The 18,247-nt window shown below is 38.1% G+C and overlaps 1 protein-coding gene across 18 annotated transcripts in view; it reads left to right on the forward strand.

Annotated features, from left to right (window-relative positions):
* The first annotated feature begins 15 nt into the window (after nucleotides 1-15).
* FUBP1 (far upstream element binding protein 1) overlaps nucleotides 16-18,247 on the forward strand; it is a 34,371-nt gene continuing 16,139 nt past the window's right edge. For 11 of the 18 annotated variants that reach the window (XR_001523071.3, XR_001523067.3, XR_001523070.3 and 8 more), the window contains exons 1-20: nucleotides 23-234; nucleotides 1,201-1,291; nucleotides 2,278-2,340; nucleotides 3,179-3,217; nucleotides 3,563-3,602; nucleotides 4,364-4,413; nucleotides 4,506-4,577; nucleotides 4,868-4,925; nucleotides 5,399-5,561; nucleotides 5,641-5,739; nucleotides 5,823-5,924; nucleotides 6,609-6,711; nucleotides 6,796-6,896; nucleotides 7,488-7,629; nucleotides 8,415-8,575; nucleotides 9,303-9,457; nucleotides 9,541-9,620; nucleotides 12,380-12,508; nucleotides 13,129-13,203; nucleotides 18,089-18,234. Coding sequence is in view for 7 of the 18 variants with exons in the window: in XM_015635974.3 (XP_015491460.1) it covers nucleotides 121-234; nucleotides 1,201-1,291; nucleotides 2,278-2,340; nucleotides 3,179-3,217; nucleotides 3,563-3,602; nucleotides 4,364-4,413; nucleotides 4,506-4,577; nucleotides 4,868-4,925; nucleotides 5,399-5,561; nucleotides 5,641-5,739; nucleotides 5,823-5,924; nucleotides 6,609-6,711; nucleotides 6,796-6,896; nucleotides 7,488-7,629; nucleotides 8,415-8,575; nucleotides 9,303-9,457; nucleotides 9,541-9,620; nucleotides 12,380-12,508; nucleotides 13,129-13,203; nucleotides 18,089-18,234 (1,983 nt within the window). In the remaining 11 variants the exon portion in view is untranslated. Of the gene's footprint in view, nucleotides 235-1,200; nucleotides 1,292-2,277; nucleotides 2,341-3,178; nucleotides 3,218-3,562; nucleotides 3,603-4,363; nucleotides 4,414-4,505; nucleotides 4,578-4,867; nucleotides 4,926-5,398; nucleotides 5,562-5,640; nucleotides 5,740-5,822; nucleotides 5,925-6,608; nucleotides 6,712-6,795; nucleotides 6,897-7,487; nucleotides 7,630-8,414; nucleotides 8,576-9,302; nucleotides 9,458-9,540; nucleotides 9,621-12,379; nucleotides 12,509-13,128; nucleotides 13,204-18,088; nucleotides 18,235-18,247 lie in introns of all 18 variants that reach the window. The other 7 variants (XR_004498441.1, XM_033516288.1, XR_004498442.1 and 4 more) reach the window with 5 other exon arrangements.

Here is an 18,247-nt window from a genome sequence, read left to right on the forward strand (position 1 = left end):
GTTTCGGGGCGCTCCCCCCGAGCACGATGCCGCGCAGGAATGTGAAAGGCGCGCGCCCGCCGCCATTTTCTCTCTTTCTTGGCAGACAGCGGCAGCGGCCGGAACGGCGCCGGGGCGGCCATGGCGGATTATTCCACGGTGCCCCCTCCTGCCGCGGGCGCGCCCGGGGGAGGTGGCGGCGGGGCTGGAGGAGTGAACGATGCCTTTAAAGACGCGCTGCAGAGAGCTAGGCAGGTGTGTGTCTGTGTGTGTGTGCGTGCCTCTATCGAATCAATGGGGTCCTGGGGCCTGGAGGCCGTGGTCTCGGAGCCACGGGAACAGTGAGGGCGCTGCGCACTCGGCAGTGGAGATGGGGGGCCCTCCGCCAGTGTGCGTGTATTGCGGGGAGCTTTGTCCCGTCCCCACGCCCCCTTTGCGCCACCTGCCCGCCCTGGGCCGCGAGGTATTTGTGGCCAAGCTCCGCCATCGGCCGCGAACGGGATCGGCCCGAGGGGATTAGGCGGTGAGAGAAGTGACACCGCGGGGTCTTTCCCGGACGGCGGGGAGGCGAAATCTCGGCGGGCGAGTAGCGGCGCGTTATCGGGCCCGGCCCGGCGGAGGGACAGCAGGGCGGCGGCTCCGCGGCGCGGGCCGTGTTGTGGCGCCTGCGGCGCCCGCAGCCTGCTCGGACCGGTTGGGCAGCGCCGCGGCCTGCGGAGCGAGGGCGGCCCTTGCGGAAGCTCTTTATCCCGCAGTTGCTGCACCACGGGCGATGTTTTCATCGTTTCTCAGGCGAAACGTTCGCCTTGTCTGTTAATAAGCGGTCGCGGTTTTGGCAGTATTTGAAGGCCCAGTATAGGCGGTTGTTGAAATTGACCGCTGAGGCCCTACCGTGAGATACCACATTGTTTCGCGAAGAGCGCGTAGAGAAAGAAAATCCCTGTTTAGGAAAAAGGTTTTGGTGTTTAAAGGCCGAGTTCTCGTTGGGCTTTTTTTCAGTAGGCGAGGAATATTTAGGAGGCTCTACTGTTGAAGGATTAGCACAAGTCTCTAAAACATTGAAGAAAACCTTTATGAGCAAAACTGTTTTTGTCCTTTTATTTAATTCTTTGGGGTCGTTTTAATGCGTATTGTTTAAATCCCTGATATCTTTTAGATGTGGAATAAACATGGGCAGAATTGATTATTCTTTTTCTTTGCTCATAAATGCCTTTTGTTTAGATTGCAGCGAAAATTGGAGGAGATGCTGGCACAGCAATGAATTCAAACGACTACGGTTATGGAGGGCAGAAAAGACCTCTTGAGGATGGAGGTACGCACTCGTTCCTTCTGCATTTATTTTTGTAGAGTATGGCCACTGCGCCAGAAATGTTGCAGGTGGTGCTTTTGTTTGTGGATTAATTTTTTTTTCCCATAACAGAGCACTAAAACATTTTGTTCCCCTCATAGATCACGACATATTTTTTCATTTTCAGTTTAGTGGGAAAATTTTAAAAGTGTTGTGCTCTAACCTGAGGTGAATGTAAGCCTATTTTACAGTATTTTAAATGTGGTTTAAGTGCTACAAATAGAAAAATGCATGCTGGGGAAAATGATAGAATTATTCAGGTTGCAAAATGCTTATGCAGGTGTCGTTTAAGTCTTTTGTGGTTTCGTGGGATTGGTTACAACTCGTACATTATAATTAGAGCAGGAAGTGCTCCTGAAGCTGGATTGTTTTGGTAACTTTATTACTGCACTGTCTCTAATAAAAGTATTTATGTGTTTCATTGTAAAAGCATAGGACTTGAAAAAAATAAAACACAGGAAAGTAAATTTTCTACATTGAGGACACCTTTTGGTCATCTCATAGTTCAGCCTATAGCATGTGGGAACCCTGATAAGATCATACTTAAGTCTTTTGACTTGTTGCAGCTTTTTGGATTTGCCTTATACTGCAGTAAAGCTTTCTCCTGAAATGTGTGTGTGTTGTCTTCTTTCTGTTATGGAGTACCCGCATTGAACTTAACAGGGTTTGATATAGTTAATATACACACAAAATCCTAGCTAAATTACAGGAAGAAATCTTTGAGCTTGCTGAAATGTTGTCATAGGTCTCACAAAAGAGAAATGTCTTTTTTTTCCTTTAAGAGGATTGAAACTCAGTCTACAAGATGTAAATAAGGCTTTATAGCAGGAATTCTTGTGTCCTACAGTAAAGGGTTTTTTTCTATTTAAGGTGAGGTTTTTAATATACAAAAATGAGCTAATGATGCTTCAGATGATATATGTAATGTATTCTTTTTATTTTATGTGTAGATGGCTCTTGGACAAGTCCGAGCAGTACAACACACTGGGAGGGAATGCCCTCTCCTTTTAAAGGCAGGAATTTTTATTTATTACCTGTGTTTAGTATGTAAACATGACATAAACTAGTGGATCTTTCTGGATTGACACAAATATTTCTTGGAATATGTGACTGAGTTTTTGCTGCACATAAATTATGGTGGTTCATATAGCCTTTATTTTGGGGTGGGAAGGAAGCATCTGAAGTATTACTTTTTCAGATATAGGTTCATGATGCATTTTATTTCTACTGTACAGAAAGGATTTGGACAGAAGTGATGTAGTTGCTTTGAATCTGCTCTTTTTTTTTTCTTTTTTTTTTTTATCTTATGAATTGCTTGATATTTGGATAGGGATTTCATATCAACATTCCGATTGAGATTGAATTGCCATATGATACTGTTGTATTTTCAGATGTTTGGTCTAGTTCGTGGTCATTGTCAGAATTAATTTTTTTAATTATTGTTGATTTTTATATGGATTTGATTTTTTTTTTTCTTTTTTACTATAGAAGCATCATTAGCTTGAGCAGCCAACAAAGCTCAACTTTGTTCCTTGTCTTAGTTGAGTTTCAGTGACTGGGTATCTGTGAGCTATCTACATACAGTGCGTTCTGAAAGCTGCCTTTTGTTAAACTGAATAGATACATGGAAAAACCTAACATCTTTTCAGCTATACTAACCAAGTGCTGAGTGTTCGTGAGATTCTTTCTTTTATTCAGATGATCAACTCCCTGAAATTGGAGGAGAAAAAAGAAAGAAAGGAAAAAAAAAGGGGGCTAAAATACACTGGAAATTTACAATTCACACTAAAAAGGTTTAAACACTTCCTGAATTTCTTGGCAAAAAAAATTTAAAAAATCTTAATTTTGCAGATCAACCAGATGCTAAGAAAGTTGCTCCCCAGAATGACTGTAAGTAATTTTTATTTTGTTGCCAAAAAAACCTAAACAAGTGTAACATTGTCAGAACAACAGTTTGAAAGTGTTCTGGTAGGTGACACTTGAATAAGTAAGATACAAAAAATGGCTGGGGGTTCATGTCTTAATTTGTTGAAGTAGTGGGAGTCTGCTTGGTAAAACTGACAGTGGTGGTAGCAACAGTTCAGAGTCTTTATCATTTTTAAACCTTTTGATAACACTTCTTAAAAGTGACCTTGGACAGAAATTTGATACAGTTGAGTTTTGTTATCAAAGGAGAAGCTTAGTTGTAAACTATACTACTTGTTTGAATTTAATTTTAAAAATGTTTGTTTATAGCTTTTGGAAATCAGCTACCACCGATGCATCAGCAGCAAAGGTAAGAGTTACACTAAATCTTACATAAAATTCTTATTGAAATAGTTTCAAGCAGATTTTCTGGAAAAGTGGTATCAACATATGAAGCATTTTTTCTGTCTTAGTGTGATCTGTTGAAATTTAGCCTTTAGCAAGTCCCAAGTTATACACTTACCATCTACCTACATTGCTCTCTCTCTCTTTCTCCATAGTCTGGGCTGTGGATAGAGTTTAATAAAAAGAAAACCTGTTGTCTGGTTTTTACTACTTCAGCAGGTAGCATTGCTAGAAGCTGGAACCAAATACGAAGAAAAAAGGGGTGATGCCATCTTGTAAACAAAAAGCAAAGTTGAATGGCCTAAAAACAAAATAATTCCGAGTATTACTCAACTTCATTGTTCTCTTCACTCATTTCTTGCCTAAACAAACATATCCAACTACTACTCTTATTTGGACAGTTCTGACATACCAAAATTTCCAGCATGCTTTGATAGATATACAGATGAAACTTAAAATGCTATAGCAGCCTTTTCTGTACTGCACATCTGTTAATAAAGAAGGATGAAGGAAAACTTTCAACTGATTTGTATGACACTTGAACCTTTTGTGTCGTTGCTGTGTGTTGTCAGCTTATGTATAACACTGCTTGCATAATGACTTTTAAACTTAATGGGAGGCAAGTAAGCTAGGGTGATTGTGGGGCAGTAGCTTGCTTTAGTTTAATGGGAGGATATATGGTTTGGTCTCTGGATGGTCATGTCTTTTTTTTAACATTGGCTGTAGGTCTGTGATGACAGAGGAGTACAAAGTTCCAGATGGGATGGTTGGATTCAGTAAGTAGTATGAGTGTGCTCTTGTAGTATAGTGGGGGATGTTAGCAGATGCTGTTAATACAAATAATCTTTCTGTATTTTTTTCCTCCAAGTAATTGGCAGAGGTGGAGAACAGATCTCACGCATACAGCAGGAGTCTGGCTGTAAAATACAGATTGCACCTGGTAACTATTTGTGGGGGGGTTTAACTTGTCTGTTAGGGGGGAATGGGGGGTGGTTGGTAGGAAGTCTAGAAGATTATTCGTTGCTTCTCATTGCCTGAGCCTTCATTTAAGATATAGGTTCATTTTTTTGTGCTAATCACGACTATGTTGGGCTAAAGCAATGCAATTGTTATACTGATTATTCTGTTTCATTGGATATGAAAATCCCATAGTTTGTGTATTATGATTAATTTCATAATCTTTTTCTGACTTAACACTACTGATAAGTTGTTTTTATTTTATGACTGCAGACAGTGGAGGCCTGCCAGAAAGATCATGTATGCTAACTGGAACACCTGAATCTGTTCAGTAAGTTTGTTTTAACTGATGTCAGGACTGTCATCATGATTTTACTCTGATGGCAGCTGACCTGACACATCTGAATATATACTTGCTTTTGTCCACTGTTGCGCTAGTGGTTACAGATACAAATGTCATTATTTTGCATGCTGAATCAAGCGGCAAATAGTTAGTTTTTAGTTCTTAGTTAAGCTTTGATGAGTTTAACTATATTTAGGGACCCTTGAGGAGGTGACTTCATTAAATATGTTCGGTAAAGGAACACCATTTGTATTCCAGTATTGGGGTGTTTTTATTATTTTGCAGTTAGTTTCTCAAGTTACTTTTGCAGATTGATTGGGATTGCTTCATATTTCTTAGTGATAGCAAGCATAATTCTTTTTCAGAAACTTTTCAAATTAAAAAAATTGCCAAGCAGCATAATTGTGGGCAAGTGATACTTGTGGGAATAAGTATTTATAAATATGTATTTTCTTTCACAGGTCAGCAAAAAGATTACTTGATCAGATAGTTGAAAAGGGAAGACCTGCACCTGGATTTCATCATGGTGATGGACCTGGAAATGCAGTCCAAGAAATTATGATTCCAGCAAGTAAAGCAGGATTAGTTATTGGGAAAGGTGGAGAGACAATTAAACAATTACAGGTATATATGTATCTTCTTTTAAATATGGTAGTACTGAATCTGGATTTGAGTGAGTATTGACCTCCCTTTTGTCAAATAGGAGCGGGCAGGTGTCAAAATGGTCATGATTCAAGATGGTCCGCAGAACACTGGTGCAGACAAGCCCCTTAGGATAACTGGAGACCCTTATAAAGTTCAGGTAAGGAGTGCATCCCAATTCAGAGCATTTTCAAATCTGTTCTGATGTTGCGGTACCTAAACAAACTTTCGTTCTTCTTTTAGCAAGCCAAGGAAATGGTGCTGGAGTTAATTCGTGATCAAGGTGGCTTTAGAGAGGTGCGCAACGAATATGGGTCAAGAATAGGAGGAAATGAAGGGATAGACGTAAGCATGGTTGAAAAACTTGTTTACTGTATTTTGAGATGTTAATAAAATGTTAAGTTGGGTAATACCACTGACAGCTTTTAATCAGATTTCAAAAGTGATTGTGGCATGTAAGTATTATTTGATCATTGCTGAATTTATGATACTAAATGATGGACAGCATTCACTTTACATTGCCCACGGTTACGAACAATTTAAAGTAGCTGGAGGTTTTTATCAAATAAGTAAATTTTATGGCCAAGTATATAATGATACAACATGATTGAAATTGGAGTTCAACCTTTACAGAACTTAAGTCCAGCTGTTATTGCAAGTCACAAGCTAGTAATTGTTCTGATCATCAGGGGAGAGGCTTTAAGGCTTTGTCTGCTAGAATCTGCATCTATGACACTCTCTAAATTCTTTTTTTTTTTTTCTTTTTTTTTTATTCTAAGAAACATAAAATTCACTGTAATTGCAACCACTATGAGAACTTCTAAAGCATAGAATCATTTTTTTTTCAGTGGTTTAGTCCAGTATGTGCTAGGCTTGTGACTTGATACTAAAAAATTCATCCTTGAAAAGGTCTGAAGTGGTATTGGTCTTGCCCTAGTTTACAATTCTAATTCTAACCCTTTCATTGTGTAGATTTTTTAGGAATATCTGTGTCATCAACAACTTGTTTGGTTTTTGGGTTTCTTTTAGGTTCCTATACCACGATTTGCTGTAGGTATTGTTATTGGAAGAAATGGAGAGATGATTAAAAAGATCCAGAATGATGCTGGTGTTAGGATCCAATTTAAGCCAGGTTTGTAACACGTTCATAAGTTTCTGTGACTTAAATGTAAATCTACTGAATTGCATATACTGGAATAGTTCATTTTTATTCCAGATGATGGAACAACTCCAGATAGAATAGCCCAGATCACAGGGCCTCCTGACAGATGTCAGCATGCTGCAGAAATTATTACAGATCTCCTTCGCAGTGTTCAGGTTGGGTAACGTTGTTCAGTGTTAAAAATATCCTGCCCGCCTTTTGAAAAGGTCCAGAGTTTTCAAAAAGTGTGTGTGTAACTAAAGAAAATAATTGTGCCACTTGAATCTACTTCAAAGTTTGGTCTGCAATATGAATGTTTACTTTTCCAGTTACAGTTTTGCAAGTGACCATATTGATGCAAAGTCATGGCATTTCTTGATGTGGCCGGTTTTAGAGCTGCTGCTTCTGTTTTGTGTTAATAGCTGATAATGCTCTTGCTTTTGGTTGTAAATCAGTCTTTAAAAGCTTATTGTTAGATGAGCCCCACTACTGCATTTATAGAAGGCAGACAGAAATCACATCTTTGTATGTGTGAAATTTTCTTCTTGCTTCTATATACTTTCCTCCTTGATATTTTCTATGCAGAATTGTACAGAGCATTTCTTAGAATGTAATTTAGGTCTTCCATAAAAGGTACTGCTTTAACTAGCAAAATTGTCTGAGTAGTGAATCAGTTTTTTCTTAACAATGATGTCATATAACCTGTTTGCATTATTTGTTTATGGTAGTTTTATAGAAAATGCTTATTTGTTGTTGCTTCTTTGTAGGCTGGTAACCCTGGTGGACCAGGACCTGGTGGTCGAGGAAGGGGTAGAGGCCAAGGCAACTGGAACATGGGGCCTCCTGGTGGATTACAGGAGTTCAATTTTATTGTCCCTACTGGCAAAACTGGATTAATCATTGGAAAAGGCAATATAGCTAATATATGTATATCTGTATGTTACTTTAAAAACAGTTCAGCTTTTCTGTTAGGACAAATGCCGTGCTACAGAGATGTGTATTGAGCATGATGTTAATAATGCTGAGGTTTTATGTTCAGTCTCTATATGGGCCTTTCACTTAAGAGTTGGGCTCCATGATCCTTGTGGTACCTTCCAACTCAGAATACTTCTGTGCTTCTGTGATCTTTTAAAAATTTTTATTGCCTAATGTACCCTGTTTTGAAGACTTCATATCTACTAATGGTACATGTTACTTCTCTGGATCCTGTGAGAGTAGGAGCTAGTTCAGGGAGTTTGGCTTTCTGGCTTTGGTGCGCTGCAAGAAATTGTGGACTTAACTACCTTGTCAGCCTCTGTGGGGCTTTTTTGTCATTTGGGCTTTCTTGCCCCTATATAGGGAGGTTGAGTTCTAAGTTCCTATTTACTGATAAACATGTGTGTCTGTTGTTATTAATGTCTACTATTAAATGTTAACGTAAATGAAAAATACAGACAAGATTGTAGGAATTCTTTGCTGCTGTTTCTGAGTGACATTTTTGTCATCTTAAAAGAATCTATTTTACTAGTTAATTGCCATTAAACCTCTATACTACACTGAAGATATTTTATTTGAGTTGTTAGAATGTTCTTGAAAGGCTCATAAGAATAGGTGCCTTTTCATGTCTTTTTGGTTTCCATGCAGTTACTTTCTCCGATGTGAATCAGTATTTTTTGCTATGATGCACGTCATAAAAACTCTATATTGCATTGTAGGTGGTGAAACTATTAAAAGTATAAGCCAACAGTCTGGTGCTAGAATAGAACTTCAGAGAAATCCTCCACCTAATGCGGATCCAAACATGAAGATGTTTACTATCCGTGGAACACCCCAGCAGATAGATTATGCACGACAACTTATAGAAGAAAAGATTGGAGTGAGTGGATAACTGCTTCTTTGTTTACTATTAGAGCTAAACAGACCCGAAAGCAATTCTCCTTTGTGGAGATTTCTCTTTCCTTTCACTTCCCAGATAAATTTAATCAGATAATAAATTGGTAGTAATAGTAATCTGGATTTAAAGTAATACAGCAAAATCTTGAAGTGGAAGCAGTTGATGTCTTCAACATCATATGGTGTGTTCTTGAGAATGCCAATTTTGTGTATATGAAAAAATTTATAAGTTCAAAGATGTCAGAGGTAAAGTTCTAATCCAGGTTACACCTTCAATTTCCCTGCGCTTTTGTGTTGGCGTGCGTGTGCATGTAATCAAATTTACTAGAGGCCTTTTCTGCCTAATCTTACAAGCAGGCTTAGATTTAGATGTATTGATTTATTTTAAAACTTGTTATTCCACACTTGTTAGAGTGTGGGAACTTCAGTGCAACTTGTGGAAAAATCAGTGGGTTTTTTGTAAAATCTTTGCCTTCCTCACGAAGGAATTGAAATAAATGTAGTGTTTTATTTGCTGTTACTGCTGCAGCTGCCTTTAATTAGCTCTAAGTCTAATCAAACTTTAAATAGCCTGTTTTCTGCAGCAAACTGTCTTTAAAGCCAGTCAAATCTTTTAGATGTTCTTTGAATGTTCAGATAAATGCTTCTAAAATGCTGAAAAGTGGAGAACTTCAGGGTGTATTTTCTTCTCTATGCTACCCTTGTTACAGGGTCCAGTGAATCCATTGGGTCCACCTGTTCCCCATGGTCCTCATGGTGTTGTTCCTGGCCCCCATGGACCTCCTGGGCCACCGGGTCCTGGTGCTCCCATGGGACCATATAATCCAGCTCCTTATAACCCAGGCCCTCCTGGTCCTGCACCTCAGTAAGTATTGCTTCAGCTGACTTCTGTATGGGGTGGCCTTGGGACTGCCTTTCACTCTGTGTGTATGATCTGATCTTTTATAGTGGTCCTCCAGCTCCATATGCTCCACAGGGATGGGGAAATGCTTACCCACACTGGCAGCCACCAAACCCACCAGACCCAGGTAAGAAATGCACAGCTGTACTGTAGTGGTGGTATGCTTCAACTACATCAATTCTGTCCTTACAAGTATGCAATGTACCATTCACTTGTGTTACTCTCACAAAACTGAAAAGCTCCTGTTTTTCTGGCTTTTTTTCACTGATTGTCAGTTTACTTTATGTTTTGCACTTTCCATGTGTGGCTTGTGAAATGTTGAATTTTAACTGTTACGGTTGGAGTATGCTTTTTTACAGATGTTACTGATACTGCATCAGTCTTTATGATACTTTCTGGTTCACTGATTTTGTGCAATTCCATTTTCTTAAAATTGATGTTTTTGCATAAAGTTCTTTATAAGGATGTCTTTTCTTTCTCTAATAGTAAATCACTTTGTATTTCATTTTGAAAAGTCTTTACTGATTTGTCTTTTTGCAGTTAATGCTATGATGTTTCTAGGCTTTGTTCTATTATAATTACTTTTAAAAGTGTGATGCACCAGTGTATTTTGTTGAGTCCATTTTGAGGGCTAAAATCTTGGTGAATTGCTGCTAATACAGTAAAACTAGTTAGGGTTTTGAGCTTTTCCATGTAAGTGTTTTGTATTTTCTTCTGAAACCCATCATTGTAGAATCTTCGTTTTATTTATCATTGTCGAGACAGGGAGTTCTTACTTAATTACAGCTTCCAAAGTTGTAGTATCCTGCTTTTTGTTAAGTTTACATCCTTATTTGGACTGGAAGATATGGGAAAATGGAACATCAGCCACAGAAGGCATGGTAAGACTAGATGCTTGAGTCTGTTGTACCTCATTTGTTTGAGGTGCAGCTTCCTCAGAACTTGAGCCAAAAGATCCCAATTTATTTTTGTTATAAATGACACATATTTTATGATAGCTGCTGTTCCTGCCATAGTTTCCAGGGGCCTCTATGTATGTCACGTTATGTCTTTGCAAAGAACTGTTGCTGGTTTTAGTTCCCAAACTTCTGCACAAGGTAGCTCTGCATGTAATCATGCTGGCATAATTTAGAAATATAATAGGTCAAAGTGACTTAGTCTCAGCATAGCAAAAGTACTTAATGCAAAACCAGTGCTAAAATGTTACAGCCTTTTTCCCACCACCTTTTTTATTTTTATGGAGTTATTTGTCTACATAAAGGCTGTGTGAGGAAAAATGAGAAAAATGAGAAAAAATGGAAAATACTCCCTTGATGGCATCTTGATGATTCTGTAACTGTTTTTTTGATAAATACTTCTCTTAAAAATCTAATGGAAGTTCTCATATGCGCAGTTGAGGTTGGTGTTTCTTTTGTTCAGCATTTCTTTGGATGAATTTTCTACAGTTTCCACTTAGTTACTCATTCCAGTGTAGCAAATGGTTAGTTTTTAGTTAGGTTTTAGTACTTTTTTCAGAGGTGCTTTCTTCATAATCATGCTTGCCCTTGTCATGTGAAAATGGAGCTAGTTACTACAGTCAGATTTCTTTGGAAATTTAATGAAACCAGCTCTGTTCTTCTACTCTAGAGAAGTAGCTAAGGAGAAGGAGGGGCGGGGGAACTGAGCAATGGCTTATTTGGTGTTTGCAGGTAACCTTAGAATATACGATGTGTTAGTAAAAATCCACTATTGTTAATAGAAGCAGTTTAATTTAAAACAGAAAGTATTGTGTTAGTATTTTTTTCTGTATGCATTTGAAGTGGTTACATCTGACTTTCGTCACAGGATTTTATTCAGCATTAATTTGTTGTTTTGGGTTTCTTGAATGCCTTTTTCAGGGGATTTCTTCCACTGCTCACTGGCTTACCTGTTCTGTGTTCAGGGAGGATTGCATTTCCATTCCTGTGTATAGTTACTCTAAAGTATCAATTGTTTCCATGTCCTTTTGTAAAATTCTCTCCTCACTTGGCTGCATTTCTTTGCAGATACTTTTATTCTTTAAGACTACAAATGCTGTTTGCAAATATATGCTGGTTGTGTAAAACATATTATGTTCTCTAATAGTAGATTTTCAGGTATTGTGGATTGCCAGTCTGGTAATATAATCAGTCTGTGATTCAGCAAGAATAAGCCATTCCTAGAGGCTAAATGTGAGAAACAGAGAAATAAAACCCTAGGAAGCAGCATCATTGGCCTACCTAGATGTAGGTAAAAATAAGGAACCATGGAGATAGATGCAGAAGATGCAGCTGTTTCTATTATTTTTTATACTAAAAAGCTGTAAGTAAACAGTGATGCTTAATAGCCGTGTATGGGGATTCAGGTTCTTAAAATGCTGTATGTTTCTCTATTTTACTGTTACCTTAAAGTTTAACTGACAAGCATTGCAAATACCTAGTAAGTCTTGTATTCTTCTGTTTCAGAAATATGTATTTGGCATGCCTCCTCCACCGGTGCCAGTGTCATTAGCGTGAGGTTCTAACAAAAGTAAAACCACTGAAATCGTTTGGTGCTAGAATGATTCATTACTGCTACCATTTATTAACATGACTGTTTAACTTGAAAAATCTGTGTCTGTTTATCACATGTAAGATTAATAAGTGGCATTGTTAGTAAAGGTTCTAAAACTATTTTATCTCACCAGCTCTATGAAAGTATACTTTGTACAGTACGTTGGTCTGAAATCTGATCAAAAGTTTATGCTAGAAAAGTTAAAGGATGTACATGGATATTTTGTTTAGATGGATTTTTCCTTGGAGGAAAATAAGAATGCGTAGGGCAGGATTAATTGAGGACAGCATTCTGTCCATAGTAGTACTATTCTAAATGCTTACGTTGTTTTCTTAGGTAAGCCAGGAACAGATCCCAATTCAGCAGCGTGGGCAGCTTATTATGCTCACTATTATCAGCAGCAAGCACAGCCACCACCTGCAGCCCCTCCTGGTGGACCAGCTACAACCCAAACTAATGGACAAGGTAGATACTGAGTGAAATGGACATATTTCTCATTGCAAGAGGTGTAAATGCCCTATAATTTTTTATTGTTGTCCTTGTATGTCAACAAATTTATTTTAAGTAGCTGCTTTTCTTGAAAAACTATTGCTTATGGCCTTCAATATTGCTTTTCTTAATTTCAGCAGTAACAAGGGTAATGTATTTATCTTGGAATATACTCCAAAGAGAATTCTGTTGCAATGTGGGCTGACTTAATGACTACACAGAGCTGTCATAAATAAAAATGTAATGAGCTAAGCTGTTGATTGTCATTTGCTTAAATGGTTGCATCATTTCCAGTGGGTTTAGAACAATTACAGTTGTGGTGTTTAGTTGTGTTACTTTAATTTTTGTGCCTGGCTGAGGCTTACCACTTGAATTTCAGTATTTTGTATTGCTAGTGGTATGCACTTCCTGAATCTTGAAAACATGTCTTTTTTACTAGTAGTTTCTAATTGTAGTAGCTTGTACCAGGAAGGTTTGTAGTGTCAGATTTGAGTCATGTCATGTGGGACTGTTACTGAAAATTTCAGTTGATTATTCGGATTATGTGTGAAACAAATCCCAGTAATTTTAGTTTAACTATTTTTAATGTAATTCAGGAGATCAGCCAAATCCAGCACCAGCAGGGCAGGTTGACTATACCAAGGCCTGGGAGGAGTACTACAAAAAAATGGGTAAGTTTGCAGGGGTTTTTCCATTGTTTTTTTCTGTAGCACTTTCATAGTGGAATGTTCTATGAGACTTGTGTATTTTGCTGGATGAGATGGGGGTTTTTAGCCCAAAAAAATTGAAATGCACAGTCATGTGTCTTCTCAACCAAAAACTGCTGAGAAACAGACCTTAATTTTTTGTCGTTTTCAGGCATTTCATGGTACTCCTGCTAGTAATTAGTTTTACAAAAATACTTCAGACCTAATGAGATGTCTTTGATCATTGGGAAACAGTATCTTTTAAATGTTTCAATCTGAGTATTTTAAAGTACATTTCTTAAGTTTTGAAGTTCCATTTTGATATACTTTATGAAGCTGTTGTTTTTCTTGTTTGGTAGTTGTTTCCCAAGTTTCTTCAGAATACATGTAATTTTTTTTCTTGTACTTTCCTTCCTGTGTTACAGGTTACTAAGGCATCATGATTAGTTTCCATTTATGTTGTGCCTTTTTTAAAATAGCTTTTGCTTTGCAGCGCTCTAGAGCTATGTTTAAACTGCAGGTTGTATGTTGTTGGTAGCTTTTTTTTTATAAAAAATAAAGGAATGTGCTTGTTAACTTGATTATTTAATTGTTTTTTGTATAAGGAGAGAGTATGTGGTTTTTATGCACTGGCAGAAGGTGTCATTACCTGTTAAATCATGGTCATGTTCTGTCCCTGGTGTCCTGGCATGGATACTGTAGGTGATGGAGGGCTGAATACTGAATACCAGTGGACTTAGGAATTGCCAGTGTTTTCCCAGGTATTTCTGACTAGACATACAGCAGCTTCTGGTTCAGGATGTGTATTTGTTTTCATAGGAAGGTTTGGTGGCTGTTCTGCCGTCTTCCAGCTGCACTCAGTTTTCCCATGGAATATTAAAAGCATTCAGATTTAAGAACAATAACTTAATTATTACTTAATTAATACTTAATTCCTCTTAGCAACCTTCCACTGTATTGTTAATTATTTTCCAAGACATAACTCTTTATTCTTTATTTTGGCACAGTGTAAGTGATGAGTTCTACAGAAAACATATAATGAATATTTAGTTCCAGAACTGTGTATCAGACTAAGAAAATTAAAACTCCAAATATTTGATTTCTAAGATGATAGGCCTTCCCATTTTTCTTCCTAGTTCATTCAGCTGTTTTCAATTTACTGTCTCTCTTAGTTTGGCTCACATTCTGAAATGCAAACTCGTGGGTGGCTTTCACTATTTTTTGAATAATGTAATTTGTTGGCAGGCACTCTGCCATCTTTCTAATTTGCTGTCTTGGAAAGCAAAGTCTGGGTTGCACTAGTCTTGCACTTACTCAGATTAAATAATAGCTAGTTAAAAGGTGTTGGGATGGAGTTTAGAGGAGCAATTCCAAAGAGGAGTGTGAGCCAAAAAAATACATTGAGAGATAAAAATAGTTGCTCTTAAAATGCAAAATGTAAAAAATGCCAAGACAGTCAAACAAGAGGAAAAACACGAGGGCAGTTCTCACCTTAATTCCTTTTTCTAGTTCAAATTGAGTTCTTTGCCTGAAGGAGAGCTCTTGATGGCTGGACCTATATAACTTGACTATAAATCATGAGAACTTCTTGCTGCGGAATCTTGATGTGGTAGATACCATTTCTCTTTAAAGCCACTTAGAGAAGAGGAATTCAGCTGGAGTTGCTGTAATGCTAAATGGTGCTGGTTTTCCCCATCTCATTAACAATGTTAAGTAGTAGAAGGCCTGATGGACAGGAAGGCTGTCCAGCCCAGCAGCACATTCTTGTGTTCTCCGGGCTTTCCAGTATCATTTGTGCTTCCTGTAGTACTGTAATCTTGTGTCCCCATTAACTTGTGCCAGAGGATGGGAATTATAAGTCACTTGCTCTTTGATGACTCAGATTTTTCACAGCACAGATTTCACCAAACATTGTTAGAGAGAGTTGAACTGAAACTCACACTCATTGAGCCCAGTCAGTTCTATCATTGCTGCTGAAGAGGAAAACTGCTTTGATAATCCCTGTGTCAAGCTGAACCAAGTTGCCTATAGTACTGCAATTGGTGTTCCGGATTTTCTCATACATAGTCAGGTATGAGTGATCTAAAAATGCTGAAACACTCTGGAATATGCCCATCCAAACAATAATAGTGTTTTCAAAGTGTCTTCCTACTGGTGTGGTATGGCTTTGTTAATCCCAGAGAACGCTTTGCTGTATTTTTCACTGAACAGTGACTCGAATATTTTTTTGCCTGTTTTCTGACTCAGAAATACAGTGGCAAAGTCCATATCCTTTTTTCAGACCCTTGTTTCAGGGACTACTGCTTTGAGTAGGAAGTACTCTAAAAAGTCTCTCATGGTTAGCAGTTCCCTCTAAACATGAAGTCATGATCATTAGTAAATGATCTGTATGTCACAATTGGAATTTGTAAATTTATCATTTAAAGTCATTCCCCTATATTGTAGACTTGACATACAGTTAAAGGATTCCATAATAAAACAGAAGTGTTTGCAAAAGATTCCTCAGCATTGTAGTAGGAACAAGAAACAAAACAGCTCTTGCTAGAATCACCCTTGATAATGTTGAACTGTAAATTCTGCTAGTGTTTCCTTTCTCAGCACTCCTTAAAGGGGAGGTGTTCAGTGTTTCTCATATTTCCTTTGTATGGAGTTGATCAGGATTACCCATAAATGTTCCCATTGAATTTGGACTTTCAATTTGGATGTAACAAACGGGTGCTGCTTAGTGCAGCTTCTACACTGAAGGGAAGCTTTCACTATACTGCTGAATTCCAAGCGTAGGTTCAGAACTTGTACTGATAAGTACTCATAGTACTTCATAGGCAAATGGTGCACCTAAAATGCCCATCATGTCAGAAGTCCAGTTTGACATCTTTGGGTAGATGTTAAATTTCCTTTATTTGATTTATTATTTGAATTTCAGTGCTGCCTTGACATAGTTGAATGTCCAAAGGTTTTTGGGTCATAATGCACAAAAAATCCCTTATATTTGACATTCAGTTGTGCTGACAGTAATTTGTAAATACAGTTACTATCTCAAAGTATCGGTGAATGTGGGAAGAATATATCCTGGGATAATTTGTAACCGTATCAAAGATAGTTTTATTTAAAATAATTGATTAGAAATGTAAACTGCAAGTGGTAGTACATTACAAGTTGAGAAATGTGATAACAGCTCTAAAGATTTGAAGACATTTAGGATTTTCTGGAAATTCCTTTACTATATAAATCAAAAAACTTTCAGAGGTTATGTACAGTATAAGTGGAAAAACTTAAGCTGTAAAGAGAGCTGGAAAATGGAAGGTTTTATTTTGATGGTTTTCAGGATAGTGCTTTGCCAAATACATTCTGCTCATGCTTCATGTTTTTGAGAAGATTAGAAGAATATACATGTGTAGGAGTAGTGTGAATAGCTGAGATTCTTCATGTGAATTTTCTTTATTAAAGTATTAAAAAACCCAACCAACCAAAGCCAGCCTTCTTCCTGGTAATGTAGAAAACATTCATTAGAATTTTTGATGCTCACATTCCTCTGTTCCCCAGAAAGTTGCTCAGTGCACTTGCATTCAAATAAAAAGTGAGGTGCTTTCAGGTAGAATTGAAAACTTCCAGCCCTCATCATGTGGAAGCTGCCCCTTTCTGTTTGTAACAGAATAGACAGTTGGGTGCACATGGAATTGTACAGGGTGCAGAGTTGCATTTTGCCTGGGTTTATTTCCTGTAGGATGATGTGATGTGGTGGCTTGTTTTTGTTGGGTTTGGAGGTTTCTCTTCTTGTATCTTAAAAAAACTTGCAGATGTAGTGGTTTTTTGGTAGTATCCTAATTCTGTAGAACTTGTAATTTGAAAAATAACCCACTAAGAATGTAAATCAAAAGTGTCGTAGCACAGTAATGAAAGCTCAGGTTTGGAATTTCAGGAAACTTCAAATGAAGCACTCTATAAAACCCTTCTGTCTGGGTGCCTGCAAGTGTGCATGGACAGATATTTAGGTAGAGCATAGAGAGTGTTGCTTTGCTTAGAGTCATACATTTTGTAGTGGTAACTGCAAAAATACCTCTCAGAAATTGTAAAGATGAGTGGTACTAGGAGCGGTGTGTTTGGTGTTTCTGAAGTTGGGGGGAAAGGGAAGTAAAAATGTCTGCGACACATCTCCTGTGGGAGAACAGCACAGCTGAAAGGTTGGCTGTAGTTTTCTTTGATTGCTCTGCTTTGTTTTTTAATATGCTGAAGAGTCCTTGTGTATCAGTTTGTCACTGTTTGGGATTTTAGTCAGTTGATTCTATTGGAGCAGTATTTCCGAGCTGTCTGGAAGAGTGCATTTTTACATGCTCTTGTTTCTAGACATTTGGAACTTCCACAAAGCGTGGAAGCAAATTTCAAGACTGTATTCTGTGGTGGAGTAAATGTTTACAAAAATTATTGCACTTCTTGCAAAATGTAACCTGCAGTAACCTTGTAATTGAATAATGGATGTCAGAATTGGGGAAGTGTATGAATTAGCATCTGCTGAGCTAATGAATGCTGTCTGTAAAATAAGATAAAATTAGTCTAGGTGGATTACAAAAAGTTTTGCCTCTTGGTGTGTATTCAAATGCTACTGTTGTTTAGGTCAGCAGGCTTTAAACATGATTTATTATTATGAATCAAAAGGCAGCAACAACTGTCCTTACGGTTCCTCAATTTTGATTTACATGGGAATCGTTACATTAAAATAATCAGATGAGTTTTTAGACTGTTAAAAGCAGCCACAAGTTTATTCAAAAGCCTTGGAGGAATATTGCTAGGTGATGTTCGTTAGGCACTGAGATCTTGAAATGTTCTCATTTCTATTGTGACAAAAGAGGTGTGTAATTGTAATTACTTGCAGGTCAAGCTGTTCCTGCCCCTGCTGGGGCTCCTCCGGGCGGCCAGCCAGATTACAGCGCAGCGTGGGCTGAGTACTACAGGCAGCAGGCAGCGTACTACGCTCAGACAAGTCCACAGGGAATGCCACAGCATCCTCCAGCACCACAGGTACAGTCCTAAA

Source organism: Parus major, chromosome 8 (assembly GCF_001522545.3).
Source record: "Parus major isolate Abel chromosome 8, Parus_major1.1, whole genome shotgun sequence".
Taxonomy (NCBI): domain Eukaryota; kingdom Metazoa; phylum Chordata; class Aves; order Passeriformes; family Paridae; genus Parus; species Parus major.